At 36.8% G+C, this 14,465-nt stretch overlaps 1 protein-coding gene across 16 annotated transcripts in view; it reads left to right on the forward strand.

Annotated features, from left to right (window-relative positions):
- The window catches only part of LOC131677135 (complexin), a 647,935-nt gene that overhangs the window by 483,749 nt on the left and 149,721 nt on the right, over nt 1-14,465 (forward strand). For 13 of the 16 annotated variants that reach the window (XM_058956761.1, XM_058956769.1, XM_058956767.1 and 10 more), the window contains exon 3: nt 14,428-14,439. The exons of the other annotated variants lie outside the window; for them this stretch is intronic. In XM_058956761.1, the coding sequence (XP_058812744.1) occupies nt 14,428-14,439 (12 nt within the window). The remainder of the gene's footprint in view (nt 1-14,427; nt 14,440-14,465) is intronic. 16 annotated transcript variants of the gene reach the window in all.

Below are 14,465 nucleotides of genomic sequence, written 5' to 3' on the forward strand. Positions count from 1 at the left end.
GCAGGCGGGCTTGTGCTGTGGCTTTGATGGAATCCTCAGGCTGAAAGTGATTACATCGGGGTAATTAGTAGTCCCTTCTGACAAACTGACAATTGCTGTTGCTGCTACGGCAGGAATTGTGGGTGTTACACCCGGCAGGCAGGTTTCGGCTCGGTGCATGCGAGTAAATTTCATCTTGATTATTTAAATCAGAACTCGGCAGGAGGGACTCTCTTTCGAAGCGAAGCCGTGTCCTCTCGGTGCAGTCATTTAATTGAATTTTTATTAGTATAATTGAATTTTTCTCGCTGCAGGCAGCATACAATTCACCTCCTGTTTTTCGACACAGATAAGGACCTGTGTTGGGTGGCAACGGATTATGAGTATCCGGGGATTGCAGTTGGGAGGTTGGGATTTCGGACGGAAAAAGCAAATTAAAGTAAGGAGTTTTTAATTGCTAGCTGGATGGGGAAACTTCTATGATACTTTTCTGTGGTTGATTTTATGAAAATTCAGTACTGCCAGGTAGGATGGATGTTATCTGGCTAAACCCCAATTTGTTGCTTTGAAAGTTTTCAAATAAACGTGGGGAAAATATTGCCAAACCTGTACTCTCTGATGCTGAATTTTGCTTGTTAACAGCCATCAACAGGACAGGATTTAATAAAAAAAAATTAAACTTCGGAAACATCAAATAGATTATATAACGATAATGTGTTTAATTCGTTCATTTTCTACTGAAAAAGAACACATTAAGGGGATTGTGTACGAGATACGACATTGAAATTCAGTAATTCAACCGATCGAGTAACATTCATGAAAGCTATAGTTTTACGGCAGTTTTACGGACCACACAATTTAAAACTAGATTCGTTGAAAACTCCAGAATTGGGGCTTAAACTTTCCGTATAGTCCTTAGAACTAATTGTTAAGTTGAAAAGTCCTATATGTGTCCTTCGTTGTCATTGTCATTTTGCCAACACTATTGTTTCAGGCAAGATGTCAGACGTTTCTTTTGGATGAGTATTCCGGTTGCAATAAAAAGGCAGTTTTTCAAGCCACTGGTACTGATATCCTGCCAAACCAGATATTTCTTAGTAAACTTCAACCGTTACATATGCTGGAAGACGTCTGTGACCTTTTCCCCTCCGGTTGGTTCCGATTTACATCGTAATGCAAACTTTGTTACGGAATATTCCAAACTTTTCAGGATGATATTTGTGGTGTTTTATTAAAGAACTAGCATTTAAAGGGTCGTCCAAAATCAACAAACAATAACATTCAGGGTATCATTAATATTATTTGCTTTGCGTCTTCAGCGAGTTTATTTGCGAAATTATGCTCTACAACATTGCTGAAAACATAGTCTTAGATTTTTTTTATTTTTAGAGGGTTTAACCAGTCAGTCGACTCTTTTTTCGGGTAAAAAAAATTCTAACCGCACATAGGTGTTGGGAATTAACCCTAGGTGAGCCGCGTACAAGGTAATCGTTTACCAGCTACGCTATACCCGTAGATGTAGTTTCATTGTATGTGCTGAAAAAAATGTAAAATCAGCTTTTCCATGAAAAAAGTTATACGATCTCCCTCAATTTCGTAATATTTGGTAGAATCGTTCCTTGTTGTAAAAAATGGACACGTACTTTGCTTTCGTCATTAGGCATTCCACGTTGAAAAATGTGATTTTTCAAAAGTTGATTTTTTTTAAATTCATAACTTCTGGACCGCTCAACCATTTTTTTGTTACAAACCAAAATTAAGGGGTTTTAAATATAATTTCAAAAAATATTTAAATCTAAAAAAATTTATTTTATATGAAAAAATTACATATTAATTGGTTTTTCTTGATTTTCATTGCGAGAGGTTTTTACGACTTCATGCTTTTATATTTTATTTGGAAGTTCATTCAATTCTACATAACGTATCCAAAAATGAGGCTGCCTCGTCCAGACGCTTTTTTTTCTCAAAATAAAAATCGTTTATGGAAACGATGAAGACGCATGATAGTTCACCATACATCTCCATCGAGTAATAGCAGCTGTGACTAACGAAATCTATGGGTTACTTACAAGCTGAATCGAATGTGGCACCCAGTTTTTAACTCATAGTTTTCGTTAGTCACAGCTGCTGTGATTCAGTGGAGACGTGTGGTGAAGTACCATGCATCTCCATCGTTTCAAAGCACGTGTGACGTATTATATATTTGCAATGATTTTCGCTAAAAAAAAATAATCCACGAAACTTCCGGGGCGAACCAGCCTAATTTTTTTACATGTTAGGTAGAATGATCAGGGATCTTTCAAATAAAAATTCAAAAGCATGGAGTCGTCAAAGCTCTGCGCAGTGAATTTCAACAAAAAAAACAAATAATGCATATTTTTCATACATAATCAAATTCTTTTTAAGGTTCCTGATTTTTCTTGACACTACATTTGAAAACCTTTAATTTGAGATATCAACAATAAAAATCGGTTAAACGATTCAGAAGACATGATTTTTTTTTAATTCCACTTTTGGAGTATCTTTGAACCAGTCTAACGTAGAAGAAGGCACCCTAATGACGAAGAAAAATTACGTACTGTTTTTTTTTTTTGATAAGAAAAGATTATAATTAAATAGTACGAACTGCTGAGAGATCGTATAACTTTTGTTTATAGAATTGCTGAATATATCTCACTTTTAAAGAGTATAATCATTAAAACACCATAAAAAGGGCTTCCAATTTCCACAAATTCCTCTGAAGACGTCCGTGATCTAAAATTAACGATTTTGGCATAAAACACTTAGATTTGCAGCTAACTGTATGAATAGTTTCTTAAGGCTGCGAAATTGATGGCTGTGTTTGGGCAGTGTGCGCTAGTGTATGGAGAGTTACAATTTTTCCGTGTATATTTTTTATTTTTCAGATTCCTAAAAAGGTTACCAAAAATTAACTATTTCCGATATAATTTCTGATTAAAAATTGACTTGTACCAACTTACAAAGTAGAGCTAAAACTGAATTAATTCATTAAATTATTTTGTCGTGACTAATGACTCACCTTTCAATATAGGGACCCATTTTCAAAATTTCGGAAGAAAAATCCTATAAGTTTTGGAATGTTTATATCTTCTGTTGTACTTCATGGAATTATTCAATTTTTTTCTCCATTTTGTCGAAAATATGTTCAGCAAGGTTGTATTAAATTTTTGAGTATTTATGACATGCATTAATAACGAAAAAACAGTGTTTTGAAAAATATTTCAAAAACTTCTCGTGAAAATTCCCGGCTTACCTTGGTTAGAGCCGTCAATTTGGTGCAATATCGCACACTAAAGTAATGAAAAGTTTTGGATACAGGTCCGTTACAGATTTGTTTCCATGATCATTCGTATTGGGCTGTTTGAAGCGAACGGAGCATCTCCTCAAAGGGCTGGTGTATTGTGATTGAATTTATTTGTGTCGTTGCGTGCTGCTAGAAGAGGCCATTAGTTTTATTTCCGACGATTGGAAAGTAGCGTACACAATGAAAAATCGGATTTTAAAACCCCTGACTGAAGCTCGTCCGTTATTGGTTCCCGCTGGTTTCACGCAACCAGCCGCAAATCTTGAACAGAGAAAATTTTGATCTTAGTCGAATGCTGCTATTCAACCTTGCCGGATACTCTCTTTTCGGGAGACGAGTATTAGGATACGGCTAGGCCGCCTAAGTGGACTGACTGGATTATTTTTTGAGTACATTAACCGCAGCGACTAATTTTTTATCTATTGTGGTATATCCCCTGTTTAATATTTGCTTGCCAGTTCAGCTAGTTACTATTCGTTTGAGTATCCGCTGTTACTGGATTTTTAGCATTTTCCCAATCAGGTATTATATATCGTATGAAATTGACTACCTGTATTGATTAGTTTGTACAGCTCCACCCTAGTAGCAGGGGCCAGGTCCGCTACACATTTGTTTCCATTATCATTCGTATTGGGCTGTTTGGAGCGAACGCAGCATCTCCTCAAAGGGCTGTACAATATCGGGCTGGTGGATTACGATTGAATTGGTTCGTGTCGTTACGTGCTATTAGAAGAGGCCATTATTTTTACTTCCGATGGTAGGAAAGTATCATATGCAACGAAAAATCGCATTTTAAAACAACCGACCGAAGCTCGTTCGTTACTGTTTCCCACTAGTTGCATGCACCGAGCCGAAAATCTTGAACAGAAAAAATATGATCTTTGTCGAATCCTGCTGTTCAACCTTGCTGGATACTCTCTTTTCGGGAGACGAGTATTAAAAGTCGATATAGCATCGGTAAATTGCAGATGCTTTAGATTTTTTAACATTTAGTCTCGATTCCACATTTTGTAATTAAATAACACATGTCAACTACATTTAACAATAAATTGTTATTTAATTTACTATTTTCAGTGTAAAAAATGATCAAAAATCACATGGTAAGCGTTTCATTCCCGGAAAAATGCGGGAAGTAAGAGTATTAGGGCATTTGATGAAAAAATAAGGTTTTTGACTAAATGTTTGAATTTTATAGGCAACGAATCAATCTTCATTTTGACAAAATGCCCTAGAACACCAACTTCTCGTATTCTGACAAAGGTTTCAAAGGTACCGTTCGAGTTATGGCATTTACTATATTATTTTCTCACATTTTCCCTTATTACCAATGTTAAAAATTTCAAGCGAAGTGGGCGGGATCTAAATTTGCCCAAAAAAATGTGAAATTTGGCATCTGAGTTTACTTTGACTGGTTTGCAAACTCCAGCCGCGAATTCTAAAGCGTATATTTGTGCAATCAGTTCAAGCTAGGTTAGAGTGACAAGAAAACAAAAAACGCCACGGTTCACCGCTGAGTCGATTCCTAGTCCCACCAGGAGTGTCCGCTCGAAATTTAAGCCAAATCGCACAAATCTAGCTATCGGACCAACGTGTTCGATGCTTTGTATGTGATTTTTGCGACAATTTACGTGGAGCAACCCAACTAATTTGTATTTTCACCGCTAGGCGGTACTATATGGCTCAGTTTCTCACTGCAAGCGAAAATATGGAATATAATTTTGTGGTCTACAACTTTGTCGAAGACTGCGAATCAATCCAACTTCCTAGGAAGAAGTTATTAAACTTTTAGTACAGTGATGACTGAGTCAGTTTTGTATGGGACCTAACAGCCATTGGTGGTGAATCAGTAGTCGACTCCCACGAAACTTATTTTTTTTTGTAAAATAATGATTGGGTTTAGCTGTAAAGTATATTTGACAGAATTTGAGAACATTTTTTTTCTTTTGTTAGGGGAAACTGCCACTGCGACCACTATTCAGGTTATCTTTTGTGGCGGCCCCTGTTTGCTCTATATGTTGCAAATAGCCCGAATCCAATGTAGTTGGAAGCGAGTTGTTGATTTGTCCACATGTGTTGTCCCAACCGGGTAGTACATTATTAATGTAGCTGAGGATCCGTTTGGGACAGGTATGCCATACCTCGTGATGCTTCAGAAGACACCATCCGAAGTATCGCTCCCTTCGAAGAAATTGTACTGCACAATAGCAGAGAATATGTTCCGAGTTCTCGGGCTCGTAGTTGAGAACATGCTATGAGTAATCTTTTGACTAGAAAATTTTAGTTCTACGTTTCACTACATAGAGGGCGCCAACAGTAACTTCTTAACGAAAAGAGATAGAAATTAGGTGTCTTTTACAATGTTGTAGAACAAGTCTTTTGCAGTAATTCTTGCGAACATTTTCATATGGTATTTCTCTTCCTGTAAAAGTTTGTGTTGGCGCCCTCTATGCGATGAAATATTGAACTAAACATTTGCAGTCAAAAAATTACTCATATTACGTACTATTACGTGCTTAATCAGAATACCTTTTCTTGTGGGACATACCGCAAGACTAGTGACAAATAGACACACATAGTGTTTTCGTCTTTAGAGCTAGTGTCAATCTGACGCTAGCTTTCTCCTGTCACTAAGTTAGTGTCGAATTCTGACGAGAGGAACGCGAAAAGTCTCTCAAATAATTAATTTGGTTCCTAACATACTATTCAGTTAGGCCCAACTACTATTTCGCAATTATAAGAAATGTAAAAAAATAAAGTTCCTAAAGTGTTTATTGATCAATACCGGCGCCGGTCAGGCCCGAACGTAGATCTCGGAAGGAAAGGGAAGGAATGTTAGTCCGATACTAGCTTTTGCTAGAGGCCGCATATACTACTGCGCACTCCACGAGTATCACGGAGGAGGAGGAATTTGTTAGTAAGTATAGCCAGTTGGATTCTACTTCTTCTTTACCGACGTCAGAGATCTACTATCTGGACTAGAAATATTGACTCATGACAACTCATGGACCGGGGACCAACGGCTTTACTTCCCTTCCGAAGGAAGACGTAACCACAGATTTTTTTCACCTCAGAAAAATCTCAACGCCCTCGGCTGGAATTGAACCCAAGCCAACTGGAATGGGTGGCGTTCACGCTTACCACTCAACCACCGGCGCCGTCTACTGTACATCAAGATCGGTATAAATACAGAGAAGACACTTATTTTTGAACAGTCACGACGCTACAATTGGGTCCCAAACACCTATGCTACCTTGGCTAGGGTTTAGAGGGCATTTTGGATATTTCTCTTAAATTTCTGAACTAGGTCAAGGGACCTTAAACTGAACTACCCGAAAAAGTACAGACACTAATCATTCCAATTCGATTATAAATTTTTCCGAAACCAATGAAATAGAACATTCCATTGTGCAATAATAACATAAAAACTGAGTAAATGCATTACTACCATCGCTCCCATCCAATATCGGTATCTTATGATAGAAATTCCTCGCAAAAACCGGCATTCCTTCTACGGGAAGCTTAACGGTCACAGTATCCAGATCCTGCCCGCTTCGATGATATGTTCGTAGTTGAAGCATAACAACAAGGCGGCAGGCACTTTCCCCCCGGAAGATATGGGAATGTAAAAGCATCCCGTTGATGGTGTTGTTCTTCTTGTTGTTATTGTTGGCTGTGATGTAGATGTTGACGCTGTTGATGGAAGCTACCGTTTCCGTCCCGTGCGCGCTCTCCGCTCTCTTCGTGTAAGAGTGAAAAATAAATGACTGGGAAAATTTATAGATGTTTCACCATGCACATCGTACCGACCGACCGACCCGACGGAGGACGGCGACAACAAGCTGGGTTGCAAAACCACACGTGCATGTCCTTCGTCCGGCATGACTCCGAGAGGACCCTTACCACTGTTCGGAGATAGATAATATGGAGTGAAAAAGAAAAGTAAAAAAATGCATCTCAGTACGGTTCATGGAGCATGATTGTGCGCCAGCTAATGCGAACAAATGAGTGTCAATGTTTGCCATCATCGAGGCGAAACGTGACAGGAATCTGCTCGTTTGCCCCTTTCGCAAAATGGTCCCGTTAATTAAATACAGCTGTCGAGCTTGTTAAATTTAACATTTTTTTTTTTCAAAGCTAGTCCTGATTTTTAGGATCGGTTCGAGGTAGTGTGGCAAAAGTGTCATTTTTTGCCTCTATCAGATAAACACAGAAGAGCTGCTCCGTATGATGCATAACTTTAAGGCGTTTTTAAATGATTGTTTTGAAGTTAAATTACACCACACACATTACCTTTTTTATTATCCGGTACTTTACGCAGCAATTGTGTCAGTCGGTAATTTCCGGAAATCGTCGGAAACTTTTCCGTTTGCTTTTCTCCGCGAGCACCGTGGATTGAGAGTCTTGTAGCTATAGACATAGATAGTAGATACCCATAGCGGTACCCACGTAAACAAATACCGCATTGTCTCATTCCGCACGGTTCGGAGGCGAAAATGGTGCAGCGCGTGAAAAGTTTTTAGCGCAATCATTACGGTGTGCTGACAGCTGTTGCCATCTATTTCACACATAGCCAGGGCAGGAAATATTCGAACCGAACCTATGTTCGAATACTTTCAAAGCGCGAAGCTTTGCGTTACTGGTTCGTATTCACAAGCTTCGCATCACAATCGCTTACCATCGTAATTGCGAACATTTGGGCGATACTTTTGCATGCTCTTCGGCGAGGACAAATGAAGCTTCTTGTTCATTTCATTGATGTTCGGAAAGATATGTAAAAGCTTTTGCGTAGTTTTCGACGAACACGAGCTAAGCTCTTGGTTCGTGTGATCGATATTTTTGAAACAGTTACACGGAGCTTCGAAGCGATGTTCGCGAACACAGAAAAAAGATTACCTCGAAGTATTTCATAATCGCGAACATCGAAGGATTATATCAATTTAGCATCGCGAGGGCCATCGCTAACATGTTCGCCGGACGATATTAGTTTTCTTTATTCAAATACCTACCTACTAGTTATGCAATAAAAAGTATATTCTAGACAGAGGCCTTGTATTAATGGTGGAATAGGTGAAAAATAATTGTGACAATGTGTAGCTTATGGATGCTGGGGTTAACTGAAAAGTGACGTAACAAGTTTATTTAAAATACCCTACTGATATATTACCAGTAGGGATAAAATCAAGATTTCGTGACAGGGCGGGGATAAATTTTCAAATGAAATAAATTAGGGCTAGAAAATGAAGTAAAACACAATGTACACAACGTATTGAGTGGCTCGCTTATCTTAGTCATGTTCCTATGTCAGTTTCTTGAGGATCCAGTTAGGGGAACTGGGGGGAAGCCCGACACCCTGGGTAAGCCCGACACCCCACGACTTTTCCCTGATATCAAATTTTAAATCATACAATAATGACAGGATATTATTAGTACGATTATTTTTGGCATTTCGATACTTATCGATGCCATATGGGTTCATAAACGTCAACAAAATAAACAAAACAAACGAAAGCAAAGTTGGTGCGCTTTTGGATGTTATTTTTAGTTGATACATTTTAAGGTTTTAATAATACAAAAGCTTTGAAAATGACCACACATTTTTTTTGTCACACATTCTATTCTACTCTCCATATCGTTATTTGTATGTATTGAAGATAAGTTTAAGTATTTCAATACTGTTAATTGAGCATTTAACAAAAATGGGCGCTGTTGGGGTAAGACCGACAGTTTTTGGGTGGGGTAAGACCGACACGGTGTTTAGATAATTGGGTTCATTTTTGATTCGATACAAACGACTGGGTATATTTGTTGTGTTCAATTATACTATAATTACGTCATGTTAATAATTGAAATACACGGAAACTATGTTGTTTGCATTCATTTATCAGTATTGTCTCAAGCCGACCAAAACAATTAAAAATTAATTGAACGTGATTCATAATAATATTACAAAAAGATACGAAAAGTGTAATCTAATATGAGATTTTGAAATGATATTGATGAAAAAATTTCATTGACCGTCGGATTGTTGATCAACAGTGTTCCGAAAAATCACAACACGGATAGCTTACTACGAAGCGTGCGTCACTTCTAAGTGAATGAGTCCTAGTAACAGCGTATATAATCTGCTTGCAGAACAGCTCTTCCTCGTTAGAATGGCTATAGAAGTGGCAATAAAGCTCGAAAGAATTACTTGAGAAAACCCGTACCATAATATAAACCATGCGTTAAACATTATTTATTCATAACACCACGCATTCGAATGCTCTTCCTCTTGCTACGCGATGAAACTACAGAAAGTATGCGTTTGCATCACACATACTCATATACACATAATTGCACTTTATCACACATACACAATACATTTTTAATGGAAAAATTTGGACAAAAAGAAAGTTCAAAAGGGGGTCGCTCTTGCCCCTTTGGGGTGTCGGTCTTACCCGCAGCGTTTTTAAAATGACTTTTTTCTCCATTTTTTGGCAACCAATAATTTTTAATGAATTCAATTTTTTGAAATGCTGAAAAAATTATATTTTGTTAAGAATCACCTAAACAAGGATTATGCACAGAATATAAAATTTTAGGAACTTTGTGGAATTTTAGAAAAATTATTGCGCTTAAGGTGTCGGACTTGCCCCGCGTTCCCCTATGTCAGTTTCTTGAGGATAAAGATATCGATATCCATTCAAAGGAAAAAATCGATTATCAGTTAAATAAATAACGTCATGATGTGTATGATGAATCCTAGAAATAAATAGGGAATGTCAATAAACTCGACCATTCCCGATTCATATTTGGCAGTTCTGGTCGTTTTGTAAATCTTGTTTTCGACTAACAGTAAAACCATTTTGATTCAGAAGTATGTTTTAGAAGGGCGCATGTTTTTTCGTGCACTTATTTAAAAAAAACGCTTTGAATCCATCTACCAGTGTGATGAGACATTTTTATAACTGTTTTCGAATATTATATCGGTTGAGAACTTTTAGAACATGATATTTCGAGAAATTTTGAAAGTGAAATTAAATCAGTTGTAAAGTTATAGAAAATAGCCTTTTAAAATGAACGGACAATCGAATTATTACTAATATTTTATGAATACATTATCTAACTTCTTCATTCAATGCAATATGTATGCAAAAAGTTAAAAACTGGATTTCCCTTGAGAACTGGGCCAAAAAATCGAAAAAAATGTGTTGGCGATCCGAGAACTAGAACAGAAATTGTAACCCTTGGACCTCTGAAGTGCATGCGTACAAAATGCTATAGTCTAATGTTTGTTTTCCTTTATTTCAGTTAATAAATTTCAGTTGAGCAATTCTGTCGCAAACTGCATTGTGGAGCGAGGGTCATAACTTCCTAAATTTAAGTGTTCCTATTAATTTAGTACACTCTCTTTAACATAAGCTACTCTAACGAATGAACGAATGGGAGTAGGTTCGATAAATTTTGAAAGAAGCCGTTAAATCAACCACTTAAGGGATTACACCACCGCAAAATTAAAAAAAAATCGAAATTGATCTTGATTGATTTTATTATTCCATATCAACATTTGAATAGGGCTAATAAGATTTGTGAACAAACTTTTGTTTTGCTGATTTCTCTTAATTTGTTATCATTTCAACACAGAAAACATTTGAAATCGATTCTACCAAGGGCAAAGATGTTGATTCATGTGTATTTTTCATAAAATTCAACTCTGTAGCGGAAAAATGAGCGAAATAAGTTTGTTTACAAAAGTCTCATTAGCCCTTTTGAAGAATTACTATTGTATTGATCTTAAATATGGGAATGCGACAAAAAGCGAATAATAATGGAAAGACAGTATTCGAAAAAGTTCGAGTTTAGAACGACTTTCATTCTACTTGGAGTTATTTATTTCGCTTCTCATTTTCCGAGATTTCCCTTACATAAAGCATTTCGGCTATAACCGATTCAAAAAAAAATACAGGGGGCCCTAAAGATTTCTTTCTTTTATTTTTTATTAGTAAAAGTCAAATAAGGGAAGATTACATCATGGAGAAGATAAACCAAATTTTGTCCTTTTCAGAATTGTTTTTGGATTTCCAACAAAAAAAAATCACTAGAACATTGTTTGTAAGTTCTTTGCGTTTCTCCATCAGTAATTAGTTAACAAATACAATACAAACAAGTTGAAATATCCTTCTCATTATTTATCACAAAACACATGTACAGGAGTCAGGAAATAAATTTCATAAAAGTGGAACATGTAATAAGTTTGACACTTCATTTATTAAGTGAACAGATTCTGTCGAAAATGTTTGAAAATAAATATTTGGTCTCTTGTGATTAGGTAATCAACCAATAAACTTATAAAACAATATTATAAAAATCATTTGGAAGCTTTCCTCTTGGTTTGGTACAGATGCCAAGAAATTATAATTCAATTAATGACAATAATAATGGATTCAAGTATGTAGGTATTTGTTAATAAATTCATTTGGTAAAATTAAAAATAACGTTTAACACACAAATCATCGCATATTATTGAGTGAATATGACTAGCCGATTTAGGAATGTTGCGCAAGAACGTTAGAAACCGCAACAAGTGGAAAACAAAGGCCAACGGACTACGCCTAACTACCCCTCAGTGGATGCAAATAACTGAAGTTCGCCGTCTAACTGAACTCGGACGTCAGCAGTGAGATTCCATCCGAAAATTGTTCTTTTTAGGAAGAATTTGTTTTAGATAGGGAGATTATTAAGAGAGGGGTAATGGTTTTAGCGTTAAAAACACTATTTGCGATTTTTTTAGAAATTTGGGCGAAGCGAATTGATCAAAACTTTTGTACATTATAATGTATCATTTCATCCAAACGAGTCATTTCACCAAAAAACATTTTTTCACGCTGAAACCCTTACCCCCTTAAACATACTTTATACATCTTCACCTAAACTCCTTGGCAGGGGAAATATACTCCGATTGAAGAAGAAAAGACGAGTTTGCAATCAAAGTAGCTAGTAAACATAATTGTATTCCGAAAAAAAGAATTTGAATTTCACTACCACTACGCTCATTCAAACTCGTGGCTCATAAATTGGTAAGGTATACGACGCACCTAATCCCTAAATCCTAAATTATAATCTTAAAATAATCCATTTTATTTATACTCAAAATAAGATTTACAGTTTATGATTTTAAGACAGATAGTCACGTAGCGAACATGTTCGCGGTGGCCTCATGATGCTGATGCTTGAAGCGATATAAAACTTCGATGTTCGCGATTCTCAAATAAACGAGGCATTCGCTTTATATGTGTTCACCGAATATCGCTTCGAAACTCTGTGGAAATGTTCCAAAAACGCAAAAACCACGAGCCAAGAGCTTACCTCGTGTTCGACGATGTGTGCTTCTAAGGTTAATGTGAACTTTTTCGAACATTGTAAAGAGCGAACTAGATGTGAAGCTCGCTTCGTCCGAGCAGAGATAAGTTTTACCCCTAAATGTTCGCAGCGATTGTGTCAAACTCATCGATTGCATGTGGTATGCTTGAGAAGGTGCTTCGTGAAGCTTCGAACAGCAATCAATTCATTTTTCGAAATTTTCCTGCCCTGCACATAGCAAAGCAAAAAGTCGACTTGCGCCCGAAGGGATGCTCTAGTTTATGATTGCCGCCACCGTCCGTCCCCCCTCCCCAGGAAACGTCATCGCCTGCTTCGATGTGGTTCTTCTGTTGCAGTTTAGGAAATTTAGAAAATGTAATTAATTGTAGAGCTTGATGGATGCACAGTCGGAAGGCTGGCAACTGCATCGGTTATGTGTGCGCCCATATTTGTGACGTGTGACGTGTTTCATTTGTTTCATCCGGGAACGGGTGTCAAACTGTGAGAGCTTGTCTCTCGGGTGGACTGACGGGATGATGTTATGATGAATGAGAACTGAAATGAATGATTGTGAAGCATCGTTTGTTGACATTGATGGCATGGAAAAGAGTGTTCTTTCGTAGAAAATGGCGAACACTTTACTAAAAAATTCCGATATTCTTACTAACGCCTATTTTTCTTGGATGTGTGATGGGATGATGGTCAAAATAATCAAAAGTTGCCAATTGTTCTGTTTTTTTTTTTACAAACTATAACTGTAGAGAATTTTTGACATTTTTTTAACTGATTCATATTCGAGCGTCGATTTTACTGTTAATGTCTATTTATATTGCACTTAAACACAATTAAATGGATGATGTACTATTTTTAAGTTGACGAACTCGGCTCAGGTAAGAAGATGTGCCCTTTTCTAGTTCACAGTTTTTTTGCTAGCAGTTTCAATATTTCCATATCACGTTTTATTAAACATTCATTTCGCTAAAAATACAAAATTTCGCAACCAAACTCTCGATCTAGTACTTCACAATTAATCAATACCATTACGCTGATAAAGCTCATTATCATTTTTATGCGTTTACTAATTGAAACATTTAGTCCGATTCAGCTCTATAAAACAATAGCTAGAACACATCTATCATCATCCGAGGGGATCAAGCACAAAAACAATAACTCACTGCCATCAAACACGAAACAAAAACTCACAAACAAAGCCGCTACGGAATGCCTGTTTTGATTGTTACTGCCTTTCATCTCCACCACAAATACTTTAGCAAGATAGCGGCATCGTGTGATTGAATGCGATACCTACCGTCACCAATACACGCCAAAATTCAACTAACCACTTCTTGAGTATGTCGCTACCTTGGTATCTATTTCTTATTCAACTGAAATAAACACAATTTTCGGCACGCACACATTTGAATTTAAAAAAAAAATACTGATCACTTATCTAGCAATTTTAATACATTTCCATACTTACTAACGATACCTTCAAATACTAACTAATCTTTTCTTCTCTTCTCTTCCTCCTTCCTTCTGATTTCTATTGTTTCTGTCCGTCCACCAATGGTGGTTTCACTGTTTGTTTGATTGATTGTCTATTCGTTTATTGTGTTGTCATGTGGCTACACTATTTTTCATACGTGTACCTTACCAAACTATGTTTGGTTTCTTCATTTCTTTCTATTGTTTCTCTTGGGTTTTCGTTTCATTCTAAACTTATTCGTTTTGTATCTATTATATTATTTTTTTCCGTTCCCGTTGAAACCTTTTTAATTTCCTAGGAGCTGCCGGAGGTAAGTGAAAAACAAAATCGCTGAAC

The sequence above is a fragment of the Topomyia yanbarensis genome, chromosome 1 (assembly GCF_030247195.1).
Source record: "Topomyia yanbarensis strain Yona2022 chromosome 1, ASM3024719v1, whole genome shotgun sequence".
Classification (NCBI taxonomy): domain Eukaryota; kingdom Metazoa; phylum Arthropoda; class Insecta; order Diptera; family Culicidae; genus Topomyia; species Topomyia yanbarensis.